Source organism: Rhipicephalus microplus, chromosome 5 (genome assembly GCF_043290135.1).
Source record: "Rhipicephalus microplus isolate Deutch F79 chromosome 5, USDA_Rmic, whole genome shotgun sequence".
Taxonomy (NCBI): Eukaryota; Metazoa; Arthropoda; class Arachnida; order Ixodida; family Ixodidae; genus Rhipicephalus; species Rhipicephalus microplus.
Genome location: NC_134704.1, coordinates 31,210,763 through 31,237,945, shown reverse-complemented (window position 1 = coordinate 31,237,945; position 27,183 = coordinate 31,210,763). Strand labels below are relative to the sequence as shown.

The 27,183-nt window shown below is 46.0% G+C and overlaps 3 protein-coding genes across 7 annotated transcripts in view; 1 reads left to right on the top strand and 2 right to left on the bottom strand.

Annotated features, from left to right (window-relative positions):
• The window catches only part of LOC119174766 (uncharacterized), a 34,489-nt gene extending 32,585 nt beyond the window's left edge, over positions 1-1,904 (bottom strand). For all 5 annotated transcript variants that reach the window (XR_012895319.1, XM_075895144.1, XM_075895145.1 and 2 more), the window contains exon 1: positions 1,747-1,904. Coding sequence is in view for 4 of the 5 variants with exons in the window: in XM_075895144.1 (XP_075751259.1) it covers positions 1,747-1,879 (133 nt within the window). In the remaining variant the exon portion in view is untranslated. The remainder of the gene's footprint in view (positions 1-1,746) is intronic.
• LOC119174763 (rho GTPase-activating protein 18) overlaps positions 1-27,183 on the top strand; it is a 228,115-nt gene that overhangs the window by 94,231 nt on the left and 106,701 nt on the right. The window lies entirely within an intron of this gene.
• dgt1 (KAT8 regulatory NSL complex subunit dim gamma-tubulin 1) lies at positions 16,361-21,116 on the bottom strand. The gene is made up of 2 exons (XM_037425810.2): positions 19,866-21,116; positions 16,361-16,762 (listed from the first exon to the last, which is right to left on the bottom strand). Exons 1-2 carry the CDS (start codon positions 21,002-21,004, stop codon positions 16,486-16,488), a joined length of 1,416 nt encoding a protein of 471 aa, XP_037281707.2. The 5' UTR covers positions 21,005-21,116; the 3' UTR covers positions 16,361-16,485.

Sequence of the window (27,183 nt, the reverse complement as noted above, 5' to 3'; positions counted from 1 at the left end):
GAATCGCGGTGCCATTATTGAGTTCCTCAACGCGATTGTAACAGCTGAAGTTCTCCGCGATTATTCGTCGTCGTGTCGAGCGTTCCTGGAAACAGCTGGCGAGGGAAGTGTCCCTATATACATTGACCCTGGTACGGTGTTTCACGTGCAAGATCGACTTCAGTCGAATCCCGGCTATAAAGCGTCTTAAGGGGACCAGAAAAAAGTTCAATATAAGTAATTCGATGTGCAAAATACCTTTTATTTTGAAAATGTTCTCGAGGGATTTTTCACAACCGTTCGATGTATTCAATAATTCGCTATACCTGGGTTAGATGCCCCGCCGCGGTGGTCTAGTGGCTAAGGTACTCGGCTGCTGACCCGCAGGGCGCGGGTTCGAATCCCGGCTACGGCGGCTGCATTTCCGATGGAGGCGGAAATGTTGTAGGCCCGTGTGCTCAGATTTGGGTGCACGTTAAAGAACCCCAGGTGGTCAAAATTTCCGGAGCCCTCCACTACGGCGTCTCTCATAATCATATCGTGGTTTTGGGACGTTAAACCCCACAAATCAATCAATCATCAATACCTGGGTTAGATATGTGCGGTTTAGACTGCACAAGCTGTTGGGCACGTCGAGGCGATTGATTCAACCTATGTCCCCGGGGCCCGTGTAGATGATTTTACGTAAGACATGCGGGCCTCGCGAATAAAAGTAGGCCGTTTATCGAATGTTTCTCAGCTTTGTATATCGCAACGTGAATAAGGTCATGCACAAAACGCCGAATGCACCTCCTCAAACGTTTTTCATGCGTATATATAGACTCGACCGTATAGCACTGTTCGTTTAGTTAAACACACAAAGCGGTGAGTTTGACAGCCCAGTTGGGTGGCACCGATAGTCTATCCGCAAGCCACCATGATACTATTCGTAAAATAGTTAATAGGAAAAAGAAGGAACTTCTGTATCCGTAGACCATTCGTAAAATAGTCTATAGCAAAAGGAAAGCACGTAGAATTCCCACTGCTTATCACCTCCACCCTGCGCACAGTTCTCGCCGGTGAAAGTGGTCTATCCGCAAGCCATCGTGATACTACCTGCAAAATAGTTAATTGGAAAAGGAAGGAACTTCTGTATCCGTAGACCGTTCGTAAAATAGTCTATAGCAAAAGGAAAGCACGTCGAACTCCCACTTCTTATAACCTCCATCCTGCGCACAGCTCTCGCCGGTGAAAGTGGTCTATCCGCAAGCCATCATAATACTACCCGCAAAATAGTTAATAAGAAAAGGAAGAAACTTCTGTGTAGACCGTTCATAAAGTAGTCTATAGGAAAAAGAAAGCACGTCGAACTCCCACTGCTTATCACCTTCATCCTGCGCACGATGCCTCCCTCAAGCTCTCGCCGGTAAAAGTGGTCTATCCGCAAGCCATCATAATACTATCCGCCGAATAGTTAATAGAAAAAATGAAGGAACTTCTGTATCCGTAGACCGTTCGTAAAATAGTCTATAGCAAAAGGAAAGCACGTCGAACTCCCACTGCTTATCACCTTCATCCTGCGCACGATGCCTCCCTGAAACTCTCGCCGGTGGAAGTGGTCATCGCGCGAGCGCATCTCGCCCCGAAGACTTTCCGTGGACGAACGTGCGGACACAGAACGCGTGCAACGTTTCGTCGAAGGGCGCATTGTTGTCGTCCGACGCGCAAGGTCACGCGGTCTCGGCGGCGCGGTCGGCAGCCACCGGATGGACTGATCGCGTCACTTACCTGTCGAAGGTTGTGTTGTGGTCGGAAGGAAGACTGCGGCTGGGCTGACGGCCGGCGCCCACCAGTGGGGGCTCTTGTTGGCTCGGCCGATGTGTGTCGCCGGCCGGTGGCCCACTTGCACCGCGGCTCCCATTGGTCAAGAGGCTCCGGATCATGCCGGAGAGGTGACGCAACTCGGCTCGCGCGGAAATCGGTTTCGAGGATTCGTTCTGGTTCAGACGACTACCGCGGTGGCGACGACGACTTTCTCGCGCGGCGCCCGGAGCGGAATCGCGGCCACGGGCTTGCGCAAACAAAGGTCGCGCCTCTTTTTTCTTCTTCTTTCTTCACGATGTCTGTACTGCATGCTACCGTACTGCCGAGAGAAGAAGCGCTGGCGCAATGACGACGCGACGTCGATTCAACCCTGATATTTCCGGCACGCACTCTCTCTCTCTCTCTCTTCAAGCTTGCGATGACTGCAAACTTAGGCGGGACTTGGAGCGCGGTGGAGCGTCAGCCGCGTGTGTAGACCATGGTGTAGACGCAACGGGCGGCACCCAAGAACGCGAGTCGAGTCGTTTGTTGCATGTTCCGACGACACGTTTGGCCACCGGGCGTACGGTGATGGAACTACTCCCCACCTTAGCGTCGCATGTCACGTTTTAACGAAAGCGCTGAAGTGGAAAAGCAGTTGACGTGTTCCCGATTTTCTTATGCAGCGCGACCGTTTCCGGTGCTTCAAGGACCAGAAGGGCATTTTCGGGCCCTTAATTGTCTACGCAAACAGTTGCTTTGTGTAGCTCTGTTTACTTTGTCCGTGTTCCTTAAAATGTTGCGTCGCTGTTATCAAAGACGTCTGAGAATCGACGACGGGTGATGACTCGATGACGCGTCAATAAGCTGAGACGTTTCGAGTGTATTCGACTTCAGAGGGCGTCCGTTTCGTGTAACAACTCGTCTAGATTCACGCGGTCGCAGATTGAGGTCGAATTCGTGCGGTGGCCAGTAAGAGGCGCGCGCCTGTCGAGAGCTCGCCGTGGAGTCAGCGTTCTGTTTCTTCCGTCGTTTCTTTCCACTTCGCTTTCGTTTTCTTGGGAAGTCCGGAGCTGCTGCGGCGAAAGTGGCCTGCTGGTGTCCCGGGAAAAACCCCCGCGCGCATCGCGATCGCACGAAGGAAATTGTCCCATCACGATTTTCGCTCCAGTCGTATGAGCATCATTAAGCGTGGCACTTTGCCGCTGCTGTGACGTAGAGATGGAACCGGTTGACAGGTCACCGTACACCAATGGGAGACGTCACTATACGCCATTCGCGTGTGCATTCGAGGAGTTATATTCCCTGGACAAGTGGCCGAGGTAGACGTGCTTATAAGGCCTCTCTCCGTCATCGCTCCACTACTGTGATCGCCCGGCGAACACTGCCATTTGACGATATAGGGTCGATCTTCTGTCGTGCTGCCAGTGGAAAGAAAGCTGGGCCGTGCGCTCTGAGTAGGCGTGACGTGTTGATCGTTCTATAGATCGACTTGCGCGCCTGGAGAAAAAAAAAAGGAACGGCAGAACAAGGTGCGCAAGGCTTTTATTAACGCAGTAATTGTCCTGTGGTCGTTATTCTGCTATTCATTGAGCTGTTAGTTTTTAGAGTCACGTAGACATATTGACTGCTATGCCATAGTGGCATTTTTTTTATTGAAATGATTTAATAGGAAAGGTTGATGCCTTCACAATGGCATCGGCTACTACTTCTCACATAGCAGAGAAAATGTGTCGTAAAAAATAATGGGGCTCAAAATGTCACACACTCAAACATAATATGTGCAAATGCAGTATACAACACCACATGAAAGTTCTTTTTTTAATGAAATCTTACGTGTTGGTATGCAAGCTGATATAGACGGCGGGAATTTGTCCGTCGAGACCTGATGATGAGCATGATGATGAGTACATTTTGGTCCGAAGAAGAAGGCGGGAAGAACCCGCGCCACGGGGCTAGTACCACCACGTAGTACCACCACGCAGGGACTAGCACAAATACTGAAGAGGTGTTGCCGTGCATACAGAGAGGGATTGATGTAATATCAGGAAAAAAACACACAAAAGAAATAGATGTAAAAGTCCAGTGTAACTCAAATGCGCAAATTTATTACTGCATCACCCATGAATACTGCTTCTCGGAACTGAACAAGCGGAGTATGTTCTCAGTTATGTTGTGCTAATTCCAGTTGTAAGCTGCATTGACATCTTCACCTTTAGCTCAAGTGTCTGGCAGTCGTTGGGGCCGACTTATAAATACCGAGCAGCGCCTTCCGCGACGTGAAACAACCCTCCTGCCTTGTCCGCGTCAGTCTACGATCATTAGCAATCGAGCCGTTTGACAGCTGCTCCCCGCGTCGCCGCCGGTCCAACGGGGTCCTGCAGCGCAGCATCAGCGAAAGGTTAATCGGAGGTGGATTGGCGCAGTCGTTGGTCTCGCGTATCGCCGGGCTCCCGTCACCGCGCGTTGTATGAGCGCATCGACCTCATCACAGTGCAGCCGGAAGTTTTCCATTTTCCTTCCGGCGCGAGGAAGAAGAAAGAGCGGGAGTGTTTGCGCAGCCTTCATCGCGGAAGCCGATCGGCGCGGTGGTGCCAGCTGTCGCTCACTGGGTGTCGCTGGCTGCGCAGTATACCGACGCTGACAGCTTGAGCGTTCCGCGCCGCCGCAGATGCCTTAACATGCAAGCCGGTCAGGGGAGCGCTCTGTCTCCCCTCCAGTGGCGTCTCGCGGTCTGGACACGCAACACTTCCATCCCGTATTCACAAACGCTTCTTGACTCGACTTTCACCCTTCACTTGACAGAGTTGCGCACTGCGCCGCTGCTCGGCTGAAAATGACGTTGCGCTACTCCAGAATAGCAGCAAATTATCACTGATATGCAGAGGCTTGCCTCGCCTAGAGATGGCGCTCCCATCGGCTTTCTCAAGTGAAGGTGGAGTGTTGAGTGAAGGGGCATTCTAGAATACGGGGGTTCGTCTCGGCTACTACCCTCGAGAAGTTCCGTGCATTCGCGAGCCTTGTTTTGTCAAAGGGCCCCTAAACCACTCCGACTTCGAAGACGAAAGGTGCAACGCAGTGGATCAGTGGCTGGACTGCTCGGCTGCTGCACCGAAGTTCGATCCCGGCTGCCGCGTTCGCATTTTGATGGAGACAAAATGGTAGAGCACCGCATAGACCATTTCGCTGTTTACAAACACAGGCCCTTGATGACTTCCGGCTTTGCCAGCTGACATGCCTTAATGGCATCGGCGGGTAAGAAGAGCGTTAGAAAATAGCCCGCTGATTTTCTACACTTTTCGTTTCTTATTTGGCAAAATATATTAATTTATTTGTTTTCTTTTGAGCTACATAAAAAGACAAGAGATTCCCTTGAACATTACGCACGTTCTTTTTATCTGAAAAACTAATTAGAAACATTTCTTGCCCTTGAAAAAACGTGAAAACGTCTTTTCAGTTTCGACGTTAGGAGCTGGTAAATGAGGCAACCGGAAGTTTTTTTTTTTGGAGGGGGGGGGGGGGCACAGCGCTTGCAATCTTGAAACCGTCTATACTGTGCGATGTCAATGCACGTTAAAGAATGTCAGATGGCCGTGAATTCCGGAGCCCTCCTCTACGGCATCTTTCATAATCACATCGTGCTTTTGGGACGTAAAACCCCACATAATAATAGTCAAAGACAAGAGAGAGTGGTGTTCGTTCTGGCCTTCGCCGTTCTTTATGCAGGCGTTATCTCCTTTATTTATTCCTTAACAAACGTAGACAATGTCAGCATGCACTAAGCGCAGAGCCTATCGAAATTTCCCCGGTTTTCGGCTGCATGTTGTTCTATTTGCTTGTGCAGTCGAATACGCCCGAAACAAAGTGAAATCAGTTGAGTGCACATGATATACAGGGTGTCCCACATAATTTGTGCCAAGAATTTGAAAATGAAAGACACTTCAGTGGCGAATTGAACCAAACGCGTACTACTCGCATTAGCCTGTAGGTACTCAGGCTCTTTTTTATTTATTCTCATGCTAATTAATTAATACTTTTTAATTACCTATTTTCCTAATTATTAGCTGGAAACCGCAAATATGAACACTGAGATGTAGAGCACTTTTTGAAACCACCGACAAAATTGTATCCTGCGCGATGCGTCTAGCGCTGTTATTTTTTTCGGCGTTGTAAAGAAAGCCTATAGCAGCACTGTAGCAGTGCGCTCGCGGTCAGTCACACGGCTTCTTTTGAAGTTTCGCGGGCTTTCTCTACAACGTGGAAAAAATAACAGCGCTAGACGTATCGTACACGATACAATTGTGTCGGTGGGTTCTGAAAGTGCTCTACATCTCAGTGTTCATATTTTGGGTTTCCAGCCTATAATTAAAAATTAGGTAATTAAGAATTAATAATTACTTAGTATGGGGGAAATAAAAAATAGCCTGAGCACGTACAGGCTAGTGCGAGTAGTATGCGTTTGGTTCAATTCGCCTCCTAAGTGCCTTTCACTTTCAATTTCTTGGCTCAAGTTATGTGGGACACCCTGTATAATCACGCGAGACAAGACAGAACGGGCTTGTGAATGCGTGGCACAAGCAGGGTAGCGGACAATTAGCGAGTGATACTTCCGCATATGGACCGACCGAGAACTTATTTTCTCGGGACGTCACCTGAACAGACTGGCGGCGTCACGAATCGTGCCGAAAAGTCAGGAAATGTCAGGAGAGAGGATAATGCGTTTGCTTTTGTAGTTTCGGAGGATGTTTGGGGACTCTTTAAGGCACTCAGGGATTGCTAAGGTTGTGAATTGAGACCTACCAGTGGAACACTTTTTGTTCTTTGCCTGATAATTGATGCAACCCGATAATTTGCATGATAATTGATGCGGAGTAACGATAACGTCCCCTGAGGTAGTTTCTCTTGAATTCCTTATCCTTTGCTTTCATTGAATGCAGTCGCTTAAAAGACAGCAGTAGATACTGTCAGTGTGTGAAGTACAAAGATGGCGGTTATACGCATAAACGAGGCACCGGCGCGTCTTGCATTCATATCGCCATTTCTATGTGGTCTCATCTTTTCGCACTGGAGTCAATACAAGAATTCATTGAGCAGAAGCATACGCCTCTTTATTCGGCGGGACTTGAATGTAATAAGAATAAGATAAGCAATGCGAGTTCATAAATGTGCGCTTAAAGGGACACTAGGTGTGAAACCACGAATTGGTTTTAGATCGACAAATTGTTCTCTGAGAACTCTAATGTCGTTTATTTCACCATCAGAGGTTTACCTATACCGAGGAGAAAATCAAGGTCAAAGTCTCATTTTTAAATTTCGTGCTCAAATCTTTGCACGGGACGTCACGGGTTTTGAAGTGAATTTTTCATACTTAAGCGACATTGACTAAAACGAAATTTCGTGAAACTTGGTATGTTTAGTCTCTGGCTCACTCAAAGGAAGGACAATGTGCTTCATTTTTGCCGATCGTTAACTACGCTGGACCTATAGTATAGATAACGTCAAAATCTATGCCGTGACGGCGTTTCGTACCGGAATTTCAATGCGGCGTCCCCACCTGCATTTTCCTATGCGCGTTTCCTCGCTGAGCCAGCGTGTATGGCGGTTAGCGAGGTGATCTTGGTATTGTGATAGAGTAATTTACTAATACGACAAAAATTGTTCCCGTCTTCAGTGTAAAAACCCCGCAGCGCATCGTCGTGTCCTCTTCGTTTTGTAACACTTTCCAATCCACTTGTTTTCCTACGTGTTATAAAAAATAATTAAGGCCACTCCTATAGCACTCGTGCTTCACGCCTAATCTCAACAAGGCGTGAAAGTCATTTGTATATAACGCGCGTGTCTACGTCATTTCACTCTGCGGGTGGTATACAGCGCCTGTGCGTTTGGCTATTAAAGTGTAAGTAATTGTCGCTAACTGTGAGGGTCTGAGTGTTAATGAGGAAGTTTTTTTTGTGTGTGTGTGTATCGTGAAGCACGACATGCACCTATATGTGTAGAGGGCGCTTCTACAGAATGAGAGGTTAGAATACGCATTCTATTTAACAGCGAGCGTATATAAGCAAACTTTTAAACCACCAAGACGTCTTCCCCACCTGTCGAGGAGGTATACATATAGGTGCGTGCCTGCATGTCGTGCTACGTGATACACACAAAAAAGTTTCGGGCACTGGCTGCGAGGACAATGAGAAACGTAGCACGAAATATTAAAAGAAATCACAGCATATCCATGGAAAGAATGATGATTGGCGGTGCGAAGCGTTCGTCAGTCCGTCCGTGCTTTCGTCCGCCCATTCACTCTTGCTTCCGTGCACCCATACGTCCGTCCATGCATCCGTCCTTCCGTGCGTCCCTCCATGTGTCCGTCCGTAAGTCTGTTCTTTTGTCTGTCCATCCGTCCGTCCGTGCGCCTGTTCGTGCGGCCGTCCCTCTGTCTGTCTATTCGTCCGTGTGTCCGCCCCTCTGTCTGTCTATGCATCCGTCAGTCCGTCCGTCTATCTGCATGTCCGTCCGTTGGTCCGTCCATCTAGTGAACACTCCGAGTACATCCATCTCACACCTTTTCATCATGTATTTATCATATACAAGTGCCGCCATCCAGCGGACATTCTAAGGACCGCACTTTCGGGTATGTGCCACCGGTGGCTACGTACACCATCGGAGGATGGACAGACCCACACCTTAAAGAGCTTCGCCCCTAATAATAAAAGCATAAAAGACGACCACCGCTGTGATTCGTTTCTAACACTCCTTCAAAAATAAAAATCGAGGCTAAGCCGTTAGCTGGCCCGGTACAGATAATTGAATAGCGTAGTCTCGTTTTCCGCGTACATAGAGGGCATACGTTACCTTATCTTGTCAGATTTTACGCATATTTGAATACAGAACACATAGAATGCATTCAAAGAGCGTGCGAGATTGCACAGTTGGGGGCACAGTATGAATGCCCGTAGGCGCGAGCGATTGCCGACGCTAGCTATACTTGCCGGTCTGTCGTGACCTACGCGGCTGGAGCATCCTACACGATGCCATGGTTGGCATAATTGTCTAGCCAGGCAGTGAATGCCCAATGTAAAAAGAAATTGAATGCGCTGTCTCAGTTTCAGAGCTGTTTCTTTTTCCGAAAGAAGCCATTTACAGCAGAGCCGTTACGGCCGAGGTTACTGTGTGTCGTAGATAAAATTAAAAAAAAAAAAAGATCATGATCAACCGCGGAACGCGCCCAAACTTCGCCCAAGCATTCTGTACAGATGGTTAACAAGAGAAGCTTAAGCGTGCGAGCTGTGCTAATTTTTATTGATAATGCAAAGAAACTGTTATTGAACTAAGGTATGTAAAATACGCATATTCAATAAAAGCTATAGATAGTAACGTAACTTTCATGAACTCAACACCGATATCGTCACGACGCGGAAACAAGTGTACGCAAGACCACAGTGCGAAAGCTCTGTATCCCGCAGTAGATGTAGGTCCTTCGATTTCTGACTCACACGCACCCTGCGGTGTTTACTGATTGATTGATTGATCGATTGATTGACCCTCTTAACCGGGCGTAACCATCGCAGCTCATTGAAGCAGACGCACCGACTTCGTCTTCCTCGAAGAAACGGTGGTTGCTTCTCGTGCTCCTCACTTCGTTGACCTAGCTCATTGTGTTTACTGGAGAGAGAAGGAAAGAGAGAAAGAGAAGCAAGCTTGCAGACGGGACAATATGTTCGAGGAGCCGAGTTCCTGGTCACATGCCGCGCGTAGGCCGAGTGTGGGTATGGACGAAAAAAAAAAAGAATAAAGAAGGTGAAGTAGTATGATAATCATAGATAAGTACGGCAATAACTTTCACGCACTGCAAATATGCGCCAGCTCGCGCTATCTGTGCCTTCCCTCTCGTCACTGACAAGTGTCGGAGCATAAGAGGCTGTGCCGTATGGCGTCAGCAAGGTCGCTCTTGCAGAGACTGAATTCCGGAGCTCTCTTGATGCTCGTCGCACTCTCTCCCTCTTCTTCTGCAGGATTCTGTTATCCAGCTTGAAGCAGGCCCGTGTGAACGTTCATGTGCGCGCTTGTCCCCGTGTTTTATACTAGTTCTGCTGCCTCGTTAAGCAGCGCTACGCTTAAAACTAAAGGAACGACAGACATCGTGCGCGTTGCCCAGGTGGACATTAAGGCCGTCTTCTCAGCCTACGAGGAACTTGCAGGCTTGATATCCACCCGACCCTGTTCGTTAGGTTCACGGGCCACATCGTCGCTTTCGTCGAATAAATTTTGCACGAACGGAATCTGTTCGAGATGTTTTTGACAGGCTTTTGAACTATTACTGGAAAGAGCTTTCGAAATTAGTCACAAAATATTTACATCGATTCACTGCCCTTCACATGTATGCAATTAAGTAGTGTAATTTAATTTATGTAATATTGACCCACGCATTCTTAGCGATCATTGTTAAATATGCTTGCCCAATCTGCGAAGCAGATTCGGCATGTATATCATTTTGCGTCATGATTCCACCGAGGATTTTGAAATTGGAGCGCAGAGGCCATTTTAAACACTTCATTCCGCGATCCTCCTGAGTGGTCGTGGAGTTCGTGCAATTAAAGCTATAACTTGCTCCACGTTTTGTTGCTTCTATAGGAGGTAGAGAGAGATGTTTGTGATGAGAGAAAGGCTGAGAGGTCGGCCTTAATCAATTTTCAGTCCTGCTACTCAGCCACCAACTAGCCCGGTCGAAAACCCTGCAACTCAGCGTTAGGTAAGGAAGGCAGTGGTAAATAATGCAGAGAGATGGTGTTGATGATGACGAGGATGAAGGCGATGATGGATCGAAACCTTGAAAGCTCAAAAGCTATCTAGAGTTTTTTTTTCTTTTCTCTACAACAAATGCGATTTTCGCTGGAGCATCGCCTGCATATTTCGTGATTCCCGAGGCTATAGGCAAGCGCACGAGAGGAGGGAAGAGGTCACTTGAGAACTAGGGGTAAGTCAGCCTCACACATTAACATACATTGAAGGACGTACAAGCGCTGCGACTGGGGAGGCCATCTTGTAAATTCACTGAACATTCGCCGAGAGTGTGTCATTGGCTAGAAAGATGTGCGTCATCCTAATCATCATCGTTTCATTTATTTATTTATTTACTCACGCCTCTTATGGTCATGCGACCAGAGTGGCGACTACTATTACTACTGCATGCGACGACTGCACAAGGTAAACTAAGACGGCTTCCCTGTAAAATAGAGAAACAGTGAACGTAGGCAAGAATGATAGGAAGAGAACACGCGCAGAAAACGTCCAATAATGCACAATTAATAATCAAACGGCAGATCCGTATCGCATTGTGGTCGACCTGTAGACAACGATATGCAAATTTATACACCAGAAGCCAGTTTGTTGTCGCTGCTGCGGCCTCAGTACCTGGTTTGCTTTGAATGAGGGAGGACATGTTTGTTCGCATGGCCCGCGTGCGTGCCTCGGAGCGCGCGCTCGTGGGAAATCGGACACACCCTTAAGTGGCGGTGCGTCTATCACCCAGAAAACAATGGCGGCGAGGCTGCGTAGCGTGTGTTGGGAGGGCGCCCCGGTCTGCATTGACGCGGCGGGCAGTTCTGCACGGAGAACCCCCGACGATTGCCAAACACCGGTGCAACATCACTGAAACTGAGATAAAATCGTGGCGTTCGCATTATACCCAGTTGATGCGTCGCAGTAGTGGCACCGCGGACGCTGAGGCTGACGGGTTCCTCCTGTGGAAACGTGTAAATGCGTAGAGAACAGTGGAATCGGGCGTGTTGGTATAACATCATAAAGGGTGCTTACCAGCGCCAACGACAGGGAAGGAGGGGACAGGAGTCTCTGTCTCGTCTCTTCTCCTGTCCCCTCCTGCCCTGTCGTTTGCGCTGGTAAGCACCCTTTATGTGCAGAGAAAATCTGCGAAACAAACGCCTAAGCATAACTTGCTTCGGCGTAGATAGAGGACATGCCTGGAGGGCCGGTGGGCAGTTTGAAGAGGTTAACCAAACCTCGCTAAGCAGTCGTAACGCGTCAAGCATTGTTTACTCTAGTTGTCTGACCTCTGTGCACCTCGTGAGGGTCAAGGGGCCACTAGGGCAACGGTGCAAAGGTGGGCCGCTGACTATCGCTGTTTGCGTATTAAGAGAGAGGTATAGACAGCCAAGTGAAGCACTTGTACGACCCCTTCGTGAGCAGGGCTTCTTGCTTATCCCGATCATATCAACTGGGATCAACGGGATTTTCCGCTGAGCAGACTTTACAACAAGCACTTTCATGTGGACGGGCGCGCTGCGTTCGTCGTAGCTGCAGAGTAAGTGTTTCGAAACCTTTCTTCGGCTTTCTTCAATCCAATGAAATCGCCAGTGGTCATCTTCAATCCTTGCTACGACTATAACACCGTACTATGGCACTGTATGCATATGTCCAAGACGTGCATGTCCGGCCTTGCTAGTCAAGGGAGGCCTCTCCTCTGCAAACGGCATTCCCAAACACTCCACGACTCGAATTAAGTCCATCACTTGACAAGAGTTCAGCCGCTGCTCGACTGAAAATGACGCGGCGCTTCTCAAGAATCGCTGCAGATTATCGCTGATACGCAGAGATTTGCTCTGCCTAGAGACGACGGCCCCACTAAATTTAGCAAGTTAAGGTGAAGCGTTAAGTTAACGGACGTTCTAGAATACGGGGCGAACACGAACTGCTATTACTATCTGTTGTCAGAGGCACTTTATTTTATGTTCTTTTATCACTGCCTCACCATAATTTTTTGTTGTCACGCCTCATTAACTGCGTCTTCAAGTGTTCTCAATTTCATATATTTCCGTTCCCATTTCACTCACTCCAGGGCAATGGTTCTCAAATGGTGATCCTCGGAACCAATCCTCGAGAAAAAGAAAGAAAGAATGAAAAAAAAAAGAAACGCATTTTTGGTGCTACACTATTTTCCGTGATAGTGGCTCCTTCGATTTTCGATATGCTTCACTGCATAAAATTATTGCATTGCGGCGGAGCAAAACGTTGTGCCCTTCTTCGTGATTTGATTGTAAAGCTTTCATTGCAGTTTTTTTTTACGAGATATGCATATCATGATGATGAAAACTTTATTTCTTTCAAAAGGGGGAACCGATACAGAGCACACTTTTTTAGGGGTGCACGTTTGAAGAGGATAACGTTTTGACAAGCTGTTCAGATCAAATTGGCTTGGCAATTCAGTGTGACTATTCCTTGCCTGAGAAAAATAACAGGCACATATTTCATGCTGCCCGCTCCCGTGTTGAAGGCCAGAAAAGCTGGCGCAGCGCATAGTGCGCGCCGCCCGCATCTCTTTTTTCCCTTCTTTGTTATCGTAGGCACTGCGCCGTGTCGCCTTATGGCTGACAGAAGGTAGGTGCCCTTTTCCTCTTTCAAGAATCACTACCACCGCCGGTTCTCGCCGTAGGCTGCGGGGCAACTTCCGGCACACGCCACATCGCGACCGCGCCGCTGAGGAGAAGGCCGTGGCGCTTCTGTGCGATGGCGCCATCTGGTTTTGCATAAACAAACTACTTGCGGAAAACCACGCCCTCCGAGATTACGGGAGCACGCTGCGCGCTTGCCATATCAAAGGCCATAGAGAAACGTATATCCTACGTATTTTGAGCCAATTCTGCCCAGGTAAAATATCGTTGCAGTTGGTCTTTAAGGTCTCAGTGCGGTGTGTGTGTAAATGTGCAGTGAGTAAACTCAACGCGTACGAACGCACAGAGGCGTAGGACATTGTCTAGAGCTCCATAGTTTGCCCTGACAGTGCACCAGCGCGCAATGTTCGCTCGTACTTTGGACGCACAAAACACTGTCATAAAAACTGTTGAAGACGGCAGAAGCATTTACCTTTGCTGCAGGTATGTCGCCTGTGTGAGCACGACATACCTGCACGACATTTTTGCAATGCCTCCATGACCGGCCTACATTTGACCGAGCGATGGCATTACGTGACATCACAAATGTTAGCTACTTGTGATGTCATCACGTGATAATGATTTCTTGCATCACTCGCTTCGACAGTAAATTTTTGCGTTTGATTGGGCTTCTGAGGCTTTCACCTTATTGAGATGATAGATGCATCTATTACAAGAGGACAGACAGAGTGTAGTTGGTCGGGCATGGTCGAAATGATTAACGTACTAATAACAATGTTTTTACCGTTACGTGAAATTCGACTAATATTAATAATCCGTAAGATTCATTTTCTTATTCGAAAGGTCATCTATAAACCTATTGAGATTAGGCTATTTGAGTGGTGGCGTTCGTCGCTCCCGGACTCCCACGGCCGGGCCCCCTTTGCAAATGTAACCTGGCAGTCTAGCACAATCGGTACTACGTCGCCTTGCCATGATTGATGCTACGCTGAACCCAAAGCCCCCGTACTTACGAAGGCAAGTCACGAGAGACGGACGCTTGCGCGATACAACAGCCGGCAGCACACACCGCTGAGGTGCGGAGGGCCAGTCCCCTCGACAACGACCCGCTTTCACTTTCTCGTCTCGCTCATTTTTTCATTTTCTTTCGCTGCTCTCCTTCACGCCCATCGTACACGATGCGACCCCCCCCCCCCCGCCCCTTCCCTTCATTTTCTGGCGGACTCGCAGTAATCGGAAGCGCCCCCACGTGACACAGACACACGCTGCCAAGGGGCTGATATTTCCACGCTCCTTCGGGTCACGCTTAACGGCCAAGAAGTAGCGCGAATTCGCGAGGATATGCGCTCGTAAACTATACCACGCACGCTACGGGCGGACTGGGGTGCTTGTATGTTGATTGACATTGTGGGGTTTAACGTCACAAAATTGCCATATGATTATGAGAGACGCCGTAGTGGAGGGCTCCGGAAATTTCCACTACCTGGGGTTCTTTAACGTGCACCCGGGTGCTTCTACGGCCAGATCATTGTTGTAGAAGTTAGCCATTAAAAGAAAATCTAGAAACGTTTACATTTTGAATCGTCACAATAAGCACTGTAGGCATTGCAATACACCAATATTTAAAGAAAAGTTGATGGCCAGAGGATGGAAAGTAATGCTTTTAAGCACAAGATAACATGGACCTGCAAAAGATGCTACCCGTTCTGAAAAAAAAATCGGCCTAAACAACAAGTCATACTAGAGAAAACAAAAATTAAGTACAATGATGTACAAAACTGCTGGCATGCTGGATAGTTTAGTCAGTGAAACTCCAATTTGACATATCAATGGCCGTCGCTGCGCTGTTTGCATCACACACTAAGTCCATAGATATGGGATGTCAGAACTTTACTAAAGTTCCACCATCCATCCATTCACAAGTGACAGCCTGGTGTTGACATGCAAGAAAATGCAGCATAATCATAAGGTAGATATTGATATTATCATAAGCGTGCTCAGGGTTTTCTTCGGTGTGTAGGGAGGTGGGGGTGGGCGAAGGCCTGTCGCAGCACCCTCTGCCTTCATAATATGCCATAGATGGGGCGGCTGACTTTGCCCCCCCCCCCCCCTGTCGAGGTCAAGTCGCACCGCCCCCTTCCTCTTATGTCTATGGCTTGCTATGTACTCCATCTCTTAGGTGACTAGGGGATTGCCCGTGTGCGCACGCCATATAATTTTATGTAGGGCGAGGCTAATCAATAGGGAGCTTCCATCTAGTGCTGATTATTTTTATGCAGCTTTCACTAAAACGACTGAAAGGCATTTTCGTTCTTGATATGTTGAATTTGAAGGACAGAGAACAAGTACAAAGCATCTACTGATGTTATCAATAGCAGGATCATCTGCTGGTATGGGCTTTTGGGGCAGCCTTGACACCTTTACATATGTTGTTTCCACGATATGCTTAACTTCAAAACAAACAATGTGTGGCAGGTTGTGTTTTCGTTGACGAACGCAAAGGAAGCCACCACAGAAGCCCAAAATGCTCTGGTATTGCAAGGAACGTGGAGCATGTAAGAGATAGCAATGTAGTATAAAAAAATGGAACATATCTGAAGTCGGGATGTTAACATTGATTTACACAGAGGACTTTCAAGTGCATAAAAACTTCACCCTTCACCTATGAAAAATTCGTAGAAGTAGCATATACCACTCAGCAAAGCTATATGGCTGGTTGTTGAGGTATTCTTTGCAAGTTATTCGTTGTATGTTACATATAGTCTCTTTACACACACAAACACACCCTGACACTCCAGAGAATGTGGCACGTGGTCTCCACATGGCAATGTTTGAATGTAGTGTTTTAAGCTCATATTTTATTTTTGACCACCATTGTGGAAAGAAGATATCGGGCGCTGATTGATATGTGGTGTTTAATGTCCCAAAACCACAATATGATAATGCGAGATGCCGTAGTGAAGGGCTTCGGACCACCTGGGGTTGTTTAACGTGCACTCAAATCTGAGCACACGGGTCTACAGAATTTTCGTCTCCATCGAATGAACAATGATGCAAACTGTCACACAGCCATTTATGTAAAGCTGAACTGCTTTATTACCTTCTCAAGCTGTGCTGTAGTGCTTATGTCATAGTCATTTGTTGAGAATCTTGTGTGCAGCTGTATAAAGTAAAATAAATTGATTGCAATAACTATATGATCAACTCGGCCAACATTTTAATTTAATGCTGTTCTCACAACACAACTGGACTAGTCAGTCAACAGATTCAGTTTTGTCTGTGAAGGGTCTTGAAAATGCAGGTCACAATGGTATTCAGCTGGTTGTCATTTGACGACATCAACGTCGTCTAAAATGTCCGACGGTGCTTCCAAACCTATGATGCTGCTGGTACCCCCATCATCTGACAGGGCCGAGTCAGTCGATTCACCAGGGTCCCCAAACTGGTTTAGGCCAAACAGGCAACCAGGCTGCACCACATCCAAGCCAAGGGCAGCGATGTCGTCCATGGACTGGAAGGGCTCGATTTCCGGAATGTCCATATCAATGGTGCTCTCAACATCGACGTGTACATTCTCAGTGCTGCTTTTGATTTCTGGAACACTGGAAAAAAAAAAGAGAAGAAAAAAATAGCACCGTAGTTCATCATCACCTTGACGACATCCAATTCAACCCCATCCTGTGCTTGCTGCAGCTGGGTTATCCCCACAATTTTGTTAATCTCATTCGTCCACCAAAATTCCTGCCTCCCCCAATGCACTGGCCTTTTCTTGTATTCCAGCCTGCTGCTCCTAAAGACCAGCAATTATTTTGCCTTCAGGCTACATGTCCTGCTCATGCCAATATCTTCTTGACTTTGACTAAGATGTTGTGACACCTGTTCGCTCCCTCATCCACTCTGCTTTCTTGTTACTTTCTTTGGCCTTCCTATACCGTCCTAAATTTAAATTACACCATTTCGTAAGCCTACAGATTTCTGCCTCGTAAGTAAGCACCAGTAAGGTGCAGCTGCTATATACCTTTCTATCAAGGGCTAGTGTTAAACTACCAGTCATGATTTGAAAATGCCTGTCACCACATTCTGACACTTCTAGTTGCTTCACTCATGGTTTGGATCTGCCGTCATTACCTGTCCTTAGTAGACGTATTCTTTTTACTAATTCGAGTGCCTCACTACTGTTGCCTCGCAAAGCACTGTTCTCATTAGAGACTGTTCAACATCACTTCAGTTTGTTGCGTATTAATTTCCAGACCTACTATTCTGCTCTCCTAGTCTCATTTTATAGTTAGCTGGGAGAGAAAGGGGTGCCAGCAAAAATGGTGCATACTGGAGACGACAAATAAAAACCAACTTGAATTTAAGAGTGGTCTGCGCCTTTGGCAATGAGTCCTCAAGTGCAAAAAAAAAACAAAACAAACAATGCACTTTTTGTGAAATTTGTTTTTCAGAAAAATATTTGGTTATGTATCGGGTTGCGTCAACAAGCCAATTTTAGCTTTCTCTGGCTTCATGTCCACAATATCAGCGGTGATGCATTGTTTAGCTAGCACAAATATAGCTCATGCTAGAAATGGCACCGATACCATTTGGGCTCCTGGTAAAACTTGATCACTCCTGCTACTTGTTAGTTATTCCAAAATGCTATTAAAGTCCCCTAAATTTAGTTTTATGTAGCAATTAACAGTACACATGTTGACACACTTGAAAAGTAAGGTGCCCCTGCGTCGCTAGAATAATTTTACCCTGCTGCTTTTCATGTTCAGGGCTGGCGATACCCGACTGTCCTACTTGGTCTGACTGTAAAAACTAGAGCAAAAATCTGAAATATTGTAACAGTGTAAAATGTAGATGCACGATTCTTCAGAAACTCTAAAAATGCTTCTTATGTGCTCGGCAGTAGAGTAGAAATGCTGAAGAGCAATAATGTTTAAATTAATATAACATTATTTCCTCTGTGAGCCCAATTAGGGATATCACGCAAAAAGTAATTCAAATATGTAGAACATTTTGTTGGGCTAGTTGGCACATGTTTTACGGAAGGAAAAAGGTGCAAACAAAACATACAAAAAGAGAGATGGACAAACGCGTACTGCCTTCCATAAAAAGTAATTACTTTGCATTCCATCATTTTCTAGTTTCAGCCTATTACAAAAATTGCACAAGACAAGCTTTGTTGCACCTACCATAAATCCCATTCTACTTTATCTACAAACACCATGACGATGACATCAACAAGCAGAAATGATTTTTGTTGTGCTGGTTGTACTTTTCTAGCTCTATTATGCCAAAAGTCTCTACACAACAGACCTATACATTGAAATTAACTCTTTAATGAGGGTTTTCAGATGTCTAAACCTGAAGTGTTATCTTTGATATTTGTGAAAGCTACTAAATGAAATTACCTGTGCTATGAATGAAGAATTTGAGTTTTCAAGACGGTTGATTACAGATTGCTTGCACTGATGTAGCTGAAACCGCCATGTTAATGCTCTGCATGACATCATTCAAAATTTTTGACGTCTCCTTAATGTTATCAAGGCATTAATTCGAAGTTCTTTTTGTTTTGATGCACAGAGACCAATAAAGTGGTTGCATTGCTATCATATTGAAGCACAACATTGTTATGCTGTCTTTAAGTCGTCAAAGCTGTCATCACAGTGACCCAGTTTGTTAGGAAGCTGTGCCATGGCCTTTTTACAGATGGCTACAAAATGAATTAAGTCGGGGAGAGCAATAGTGAAGTTTCGTCTCAAATAGAATAATGCTGTATTGTGGCTCAAACTCTCAGATACAAACAATTTCAATCAAAACTGAAAGAAAAAATAAATTAAGTTTGCTCATATCCTCGGGCAGATAATGCCGTGTGTGACTATTACCAAAATGCCACAAATAGTACTACAACGGTAAGGCTAGAAAACTAATGTTTCATTAGTTTATGGTCAAGAGGGTGCTTCGTTACTAAAAGTATCTTCAGGCACCCATTCACAGCAGTGTTTAACTGTGTGCCGGAATGATGGGAATTTCTGAACAAGTGGTGCTGCGCAGGAGAGGCAACTGCACAGTGTGAACAAATTTACACAAGTGCAGCCGTGATTCACCAAAGGTTTCGTGGGCTTAAGTTGGGATGTCTTGCAGCGCTTGCGGGATACATGACCAAACTACGTAAAAACTCTGTGCCTTCGTTCAAGAGGAGAAGTGATTAGCTTAGCACTTTTCTCAAGTTATTTTTTTTACTTGCGGATTCATTTTTTCTACTTACGCATATGCACTTTTAAAATAACAGCTTGCACTTGATTTTTAACCAGGATATCAGTGAAAGTTTTAACAAAAGGCCTGCGATAACTACGCTAAGGTTAGTGTCGGGCAACCTGCTTCAACCACGTTGCACCATTAGCCTTTTCCGGTCTAATTAAGTTATTCAGTTTCAAGGCACAATGGGGCTTTTTTTCAAGATGCTGCGTACGGCTTTTACCCTTGCATCCGCTTTTTTTTCTTATGTATTTGTAGAGAGAAATATATTTCGTTCATTCTGCGGACATTCGCACTTCCGAGAAATCACTTGTTCGGCAAATCAATTAATTAAGCTTCCAAGAAGGCTTCATTAGCGTTGTACAGCGACTGCATTTCGCAACGCTTAACTCTACAGAAGCGCCAAGCAATTCGGTCCCTTCGCCAAGCAATTCCTCATGTGCGAGTGTGACTTACCTGAAGTCCAACAAAGGATTGGGAGCGGCATGTACCAGGCAGACGTCTCGCGGTCCACGGACTTTCAACAAAACAGTGCTGCAAGTTAGGCCATTGTTGCTGTCACCATCGCAGCGCTCGAACAGCTGTTGTTTGCGGTCGTTAAGTATGTGCGAGCGACAGAACCTTGACAACGGAATGGCCGTACTGCTACACCCTGCCTGGCTGCAAGTCACACCCTCCTCGATCGCGGGTTGGCCAGTGCGCCCGCTCTTCTGCTTCTGCTTCAGCCTCTCTCTCAGAACGGCTTCGGCACCGTAGGTGCGGTGGTATCGGCAATAGGCACGGTAACGCTTGTACACCGCCTCCTCCTGAGGCGAAGTGAAGTCCTTGGAGCCCGACGGCCCCTTGTTACGGAGGTACTGAGCACGCTTGTCCATCAGAACGTCCGTCAGTCTCTTAAACTGGTTCAAGTACAACCTCTGCAGTCGCACAAGCTTATCACGCGTGATCGAGGAGGCTTCCTCGACGGTGTACACGCCGGCGTGCCGGAGCGGATCGTCCAAGTCGTCGTCGAGACTGTCGGCATCGCTGTCTCCCGGCGCGCACGCTGGAAACTCGCCGATCGTGGGAGGCTCCTCGTCGCTCTCGACGTCGTAAAACTTCACCGTGTTCCTCGCGGTGTCAGATTGGTCCACGGAGTGCTGCGGGTCTCGGCAGTAGTGCTCCAACGTCTCGATCACCTTCTGGGGCGTTTCGACGAGGTGCTGCTTCTTGCCGGACGAGCGACGGTGCTGGAGAGCTTTTCGCGCGTGAAACTGGCACAGCGACTCGCGCTTGTCGGTTTTCGGCGCCGCGTAGGCGCACCGGCGCCCGCTTTGAGCGTGCGTGTAGGCGCACTGTCGAAAAGGAGCGCCCTTGTCCTCCAGAACGTGCCGCATGCAGTACTCGTAGCCCTCGACTCTCGCTTGGAGGCACACGCGGTGCATGTAGTTGCACAGCTTGCGCTCCGGGGCGGTGACCGGCCGCGGCTTTCGGCTCACCATGACTCGCCTGATGACGCTCATCGCTGCGATGTCTGGCTGGTGTTTGCACTTGTCGTCCTTGGTCGTCGCGTCCGGCGCGAGCTTGCCTCTGTCGGAACACTCCGAGCTATTCATCCAGACGGCGGGTAGCCATTGCACTGCGTCTCGCTGCTTTTCTCCGCCATTGACACGATCAGACACGATCAGACACGATCTACGACGCCACTCGAACGCTTCAGCTGCGACGCAGCTGCCACCTGCACAAATGACACATCAACCGTACGAGCCGCGTTTGAGATGGTCGCGCCATCTCGCAACAACTTCGAAAAGCTATATGTAGAGAGGTGGCCTCTGAGATGCGGGACGCATTGAAGTCACTGAGGCTACGGTTGCTGTTTTTTCGCTGTCTTTAGATGGTTTCAGACGTGGAATTAGGCGGCTTTTTTGAATAATGGTGACTGTCATCTCCATATCGTAGGATAATGTTGAAATGTGTTGTCATTGCAGCAAAATCGTACCTTTAAGAGAGAATTAGGAAGACATAGTTATCAGTAGGTTGATGACACCGTGCAACAGCATAGCCTTCTAGATGATCATTTGTTACTGTGATAGAGCCGTAACTGAAGCTTGGCGACTATTTCGTTGTGAAACACTAGAACGAGAATTCAAATTGTATTGACGTCTCGTCAACTCTATGAAGACTTTTTATATTATCTTTTTGGTTAGTCCATATCCAGTGGCGAGGCCTTTATACTTTTGTCTCTTTTAAATGCCATTCCTTATTGTGATTGGTTGCCTGTTGATTCGGTCCTATTCCATTGTTCTGTAATGATTGCCAGTCGGCACTTTTTTTTTTTTTAACTGAAAGTGGCAATGGGCTCTTCGTGAAAAAAAAAACCTCAATCGGATCTCGCATTTGACCCGCCCACCTGTCTCCACTTATATATATTAAACAAATGCTGATCATTTCAATTTTCTTAATTACTACTGTATTTGGCGTCTCTACTGATCTTGAAATGTCTGGCATGGCAGGAAAAGCAATTATCAAGGCAGCGAGAGAATATTGCATTTTAAATTTTTACGATTTCCGGACGTATTTTTATAAACACTCCGCCTACTTATTTTGGTCTCTGCGTTTTCGAAGATTATTTTTCTTGAAATTCGGAGGTTCGGAGGGTATTTTCGCATCGAATTTCTCAACGCCCTTGACCATTTGTGAAAATACTCTTCTTCCATGACTTCCTTGAATTGTATTATCACCTTGTTGTTCAGCTGTTACTTTTTTTTTTAAGTCATAACCCCTCTGTCTTATAGCAAAGAAATTGTGTAAAAAACGCTTTGCAACCTTGTTTCATTCTGTTATTTAGTGTGTTTCATGTATGCTCACCCTGCTTGGACTTTTTGTCCGCAGTATTCTATAAATAAAATAAATAATAAATAAATATGAATTTATTTGAGAAATCTGGAGTTTAACGGAGTTTATTCGACGTAAATCTGGAATTCTCCGGAATTTGGCGTTTTTTTCATTGTAAATGATGACAGCTAGTTATTATTACTTTTATTTCCAATGAATATGCTTTGCATTGTTGCCGATAATCCTATTTGTCCATCGTTTAATGTCTTCTCACTTCCTGTTCAAGGACCTTTTTAACAAGGCTGTTAATTTGCACTGCTGTAAACTTGCCAAAGTGTACTTTTTCTAGCAGTGGTGGGGGAGGAAGGGGCATATATATATATATATATATATATATATATATATATATATATATATATATATATATATATATATAGCTAATAAACTGTTTTTCAGCTATCTTTTCCAGCTTCTTTCGTCGTCTTTCTTGACAAAAAATAAAGGATTGGTTATTATTATTAATTTTATTATTATTATTATTATTATTATTATTATAAAAACACACCAGAATTTTAGATTAAATGATATCTGAAACGAAAACATGCGGACACACCAAGCGTGCTTTAGATGTCTCGAAGGTTTGAACGCACAGACACATATACATTCAAGCACAGTCACTCGAATACAAAACACCTACATTTGTTCGTATGACAGACTTAAAGAGACTCTAAAGTCAAATAACTATTCACATCAGAGTGAAAGCTCAATGTATGACAACATCTAAAATGACAATATTATCAACAACAGTGCCCTACTTACCGAGAAATTAAGGTAAATGCACAAGAACACAAGCGCTGCAGTAGACATTTTCAAAATGAGCCCGATGACATCAGACGGACTGCCTACAATTATTCACTAGTAATCGATATAACTGCACTAAATAAAGAACCTTCCGTGCATCAAGAGACGCAATGAAATGCTGCTTGTCCGTTTCTGTTTGACTCATGGAAAAAAGAACCGCTGGACGTTACTATGGGGAATGGCGCGAGTGGTTCAAAAATTCTATTTTTGCGTGGTTGCACGAGACAGGTAGTGCCATCTAGTGGGGTGCTGTTCAAACAAAAGCGACTACAATCTCGAAGCCGATGGAGGGAAATTGATCAATGGCTGTTGTTGCTGCTGTGGCTCCCGCTGCTTTCGGTCCGCTGCTACAAGCGCAGCAAAGCCGGACAACGTTGTGAACGGCTTTGCTGCGTGACGTGAGTCGGTCCGGTCAGTCCGCTTCTTGAGGCGGGTAATTTGAAGTGCGCTAAACCGATCCGGAGCACTAAAACGTGATTTTATTTCAAAATAGGCCCTTCCTTGGCACATAAGTAACACTACGAGGTTTCTGGACCACCATTTCAACAATCAACGTCAACTTAATAGTTGCCTAATGTCCCTTTAAAGCTTGTTGTAATAGACGCAATCATACATTACGAAATTGTTGCCCCTGGCGGAGATGCGTTCCTTTTGACAGATCAAGTTTTGAAAACGCCCTTTGAACATTGAAAATCACCTTTGAAGATCTGAGTCTTTTGGTTGAATCTGAATTGTCAGAAATTTTACCGGTGACTGATTGTATTAAGAAGTGAGCGCAAGTGTGGCTGTTAACAACACCGAGTTCAAAGACGATAGCTTCTCTCTCGCCTGCAGTCACGACCATTCCTATAGTAGCTATCTCCTCTCGTAACTTATTATTTCATAAAGCATTTGGACATTGTTAGAACTTATATCAGGACTTTTAGCTTTTCGGCGACGCGTATACTCATTGCCTCTTGCGCTAGAAAACGCGCGAAACGAAGTGAACCGAGTTGATCACGTGCGTTGATCACTTGCCTTGCATCATGGTCACTCATGATGCAAGGCAAGGCGGTACGGGCGTGCGAGTATACATTACAAAGAAGGGTGGGACACAAAAACGCACCCCTGATATTCTTCGTTTACGTAACACTAGAGGGCACCACGTTGAGTCGCAAACGCGAGAACCTCTCTAGGCGAGAATAACACACTCGTTATTTGTATTTTCATAGGCCTGGTGTACGTGTTGTTGGTGTACGGCTACATTGCGATTGCTTTACGCTTGCTCTTTGTCTGCACACTCATTATCTACCTTTGAGAATTCTATCGTATCTAATTTCGTCATCACAGGTTTGTCAACAGCAGAAAATACGAAGGTGAAAGGTTCAGTTTGAAATTTCGCGCAAACTCGATGGTTGTCAGCGTAGCGTCTCGGGTGTTAGTGTTTATTCGTCATTTTGCAAAAAACGAAATTCCCTGGCATGCGGTACGCTGCTGCAGGGAAGGACAGTGTACTTACTTCATATTTAGCGGTCATGGGCTATGTGAGCCCCAATAAACGCCGTCAGTGACGTCACACCGAGTTGGTGCTAGAACTGAAAGGGTGTCTCGCCACCTGCTGCATTGGACTTGTCTCGTCATTCAAACCTGTCGCCCCTCTTATATCATATCGCCCAACGGATAGCCTTGCGCACGCCTGTGGGGATGATGAGCCTGGCTGTGCTCGTGTCTTGCATTGCCGCTTATGCATTTTGACGACTCAAGTTGCGCGCGTCGCATTGTGCTTCTATATTCGTATCTTCCTTTCGTTTTCTTCTACATTCGGACTGTGGGCATCTATCCACATGCACCAAGTCCGCGCTATTCTCACTGTCATACTTTGCGTGAGGTATTAAGTGGAGCAACGCTGTAACTCAAGAAACCGCCGAGCTACCGGCTTAACCGAGTGCATACGCGAATGCGGCTCCGCATTCACACGCAATTGCCTCTTCCCGCTACGCGCGCGTGCTTGAAATTACCTTTTTTTTTAAATGTGGGCAAGTGCGCGCACATGCGCTCACTGGTGACGCTATGTGCTTCCTATCTGGTATCAAGCGCTTCCGTTTCCGCATTCTCTCACTTTCGTTTTGTATATTATTCGCGTTGTGTGCGCTTGAATGCTGGACCCGCCTGCACGCACGCCTACATGGCCAGCTAAACATCTCTTTGACTCCGGCAGGTGCGATAAGATTAAGCTCGACAAGCATATTAATTATTGCGTCACCACTTGGGGAAACACACACCTCACCCACTTATCTCCCATTCAAAACCAAGCCATCAGGCTAATGACTTTCAGCTCATATCGTTCTAGTGCATCATCATAACTTCGTAACTTCGAGATACTTTCTACTGTTAGTTTATTGAAATATCACCTCATGATCATGCTGTTCAAGTCATTGCACCATCTTGTCCCATCAAGCCTCTTTTATTCTAATGATTTGTCTAACTTTAACCGTACTAGATTCGCTTCAAATGGAAATTTTCTACTACCTACTATCCGCACTAACTTTGGTCGCCACATTGCATATTTCACTGCGTTATCATTATTGAATTCATCGCCATCTCACATCAAACTATGCTCGACGATTCGCTTATTTAAAAACCATTGTATTCGTATTTTATAAACTACAATATGTTTTTATCCTGCTATATTGTTTATTCCACTCTTCTTTTTTACTTGTTTCTTTGTTAGTGTTGGTTTTATCAAGTTACTCATCTCTCTGTTTTCACTGTTAGTGCTAATTGAGTAAATATTGTAATGACATTTTGAACAGGAGGTCCCCCTGCAGCCTTGTGCTTTCGGACCTCCTCCTGTATATACACTTTGTATGCTGTTCCCTTTTCTGTACTAATAACTGAAATATAAACTTGATAAACTTGAAGCAAGCGAATGTCCCTCTGGATGATATAGCCGCTGTCCCTTCATTTTCCAATCTCACAGATAATATAGAAAATGAGGCAGCGTAGTTTTTCTGAAGACGTCCCACGTAGTCGGAACATTTCTCACGACAAATCTGTCTCATCTGTCTAGAACGTGCTTGATTGCTAACTCGCCCAGTCATGTTTCGAGAATAGGCTGTGTCTGTCCACGAAGAACATCGATAAAAGGCGTTCGAAGCGTGGTTGTCGTGATTGACTGCAGCGTGAAAACGAGGCGTATAGCCTACACTAATAGGACCCGCCTTCGAGGCCGCCACATGCCCTTGTTTTTGACATTATCGATGTGTCTGGATTCAGAGGGTATTCAGAGGGCCACACTAAATTAATAAACTACCGTCACGTTGGAATGGCTTATGAAAGTGAAAACCTGCAACATTGTTGTCACAAAAAAAAAAAAAAAACACGCGAGAAAGGGGTAGGGGAGTGTGGGAATCAGCTCAATCCCTGCTTATTTTCATATAAAATCAATTACCAGTATTTTCTCGAAGATAAATTATTCGAATTCTATTATGGTTTACAGTAAAGAGGAATCTTTCACGAGCGACTCTTCTACAATCGTCAAACTCTAGCTGACTAGAAACACAAGTGGTTGGTCGGCTGCTGCCGACATGTATATTACTTACCTCCAACAATGAAGATCATAACTCAGTCAGTGATTGTCACGGTACGGACGCAATAAAATCGGCGAGATCGTGTACTCGAAGGCGGTGTTTCTCCTGTCAAAGGTACTTTTTTTATTGGCCTTATCTACATGAAACCTATGTAGATTCAACTATATATCGCGATGCACAGCTTCTGCATTCTTCGTTCGTTTTCAGGCAGGCGGGCCGTTCCACAGCCAGTCGTGCGAAAAAGGGGGTATAGGCAAACGAAAAGAGCCTGTAAGAAAAAAAAGAACAAAGTATTCACGCGTGCGCTGGACAGTATGTTGCTTTGTCGTTGCCATGGACACCCGCGTTACAGTCACGCGCCTATATCATATATACGCGCGCCGTTGTAGCTTTCTATTGCTGTAATGATAAACTATCTGTGACAGATGCTTTCCCACTGCTACGCTGGCCCTCGGTAGAGCCAGAGATGCATTTAGTTTCTACATTTTCTATGCTTACGCTGTCTATGTTCCCGTTGTCTATGTCTACCA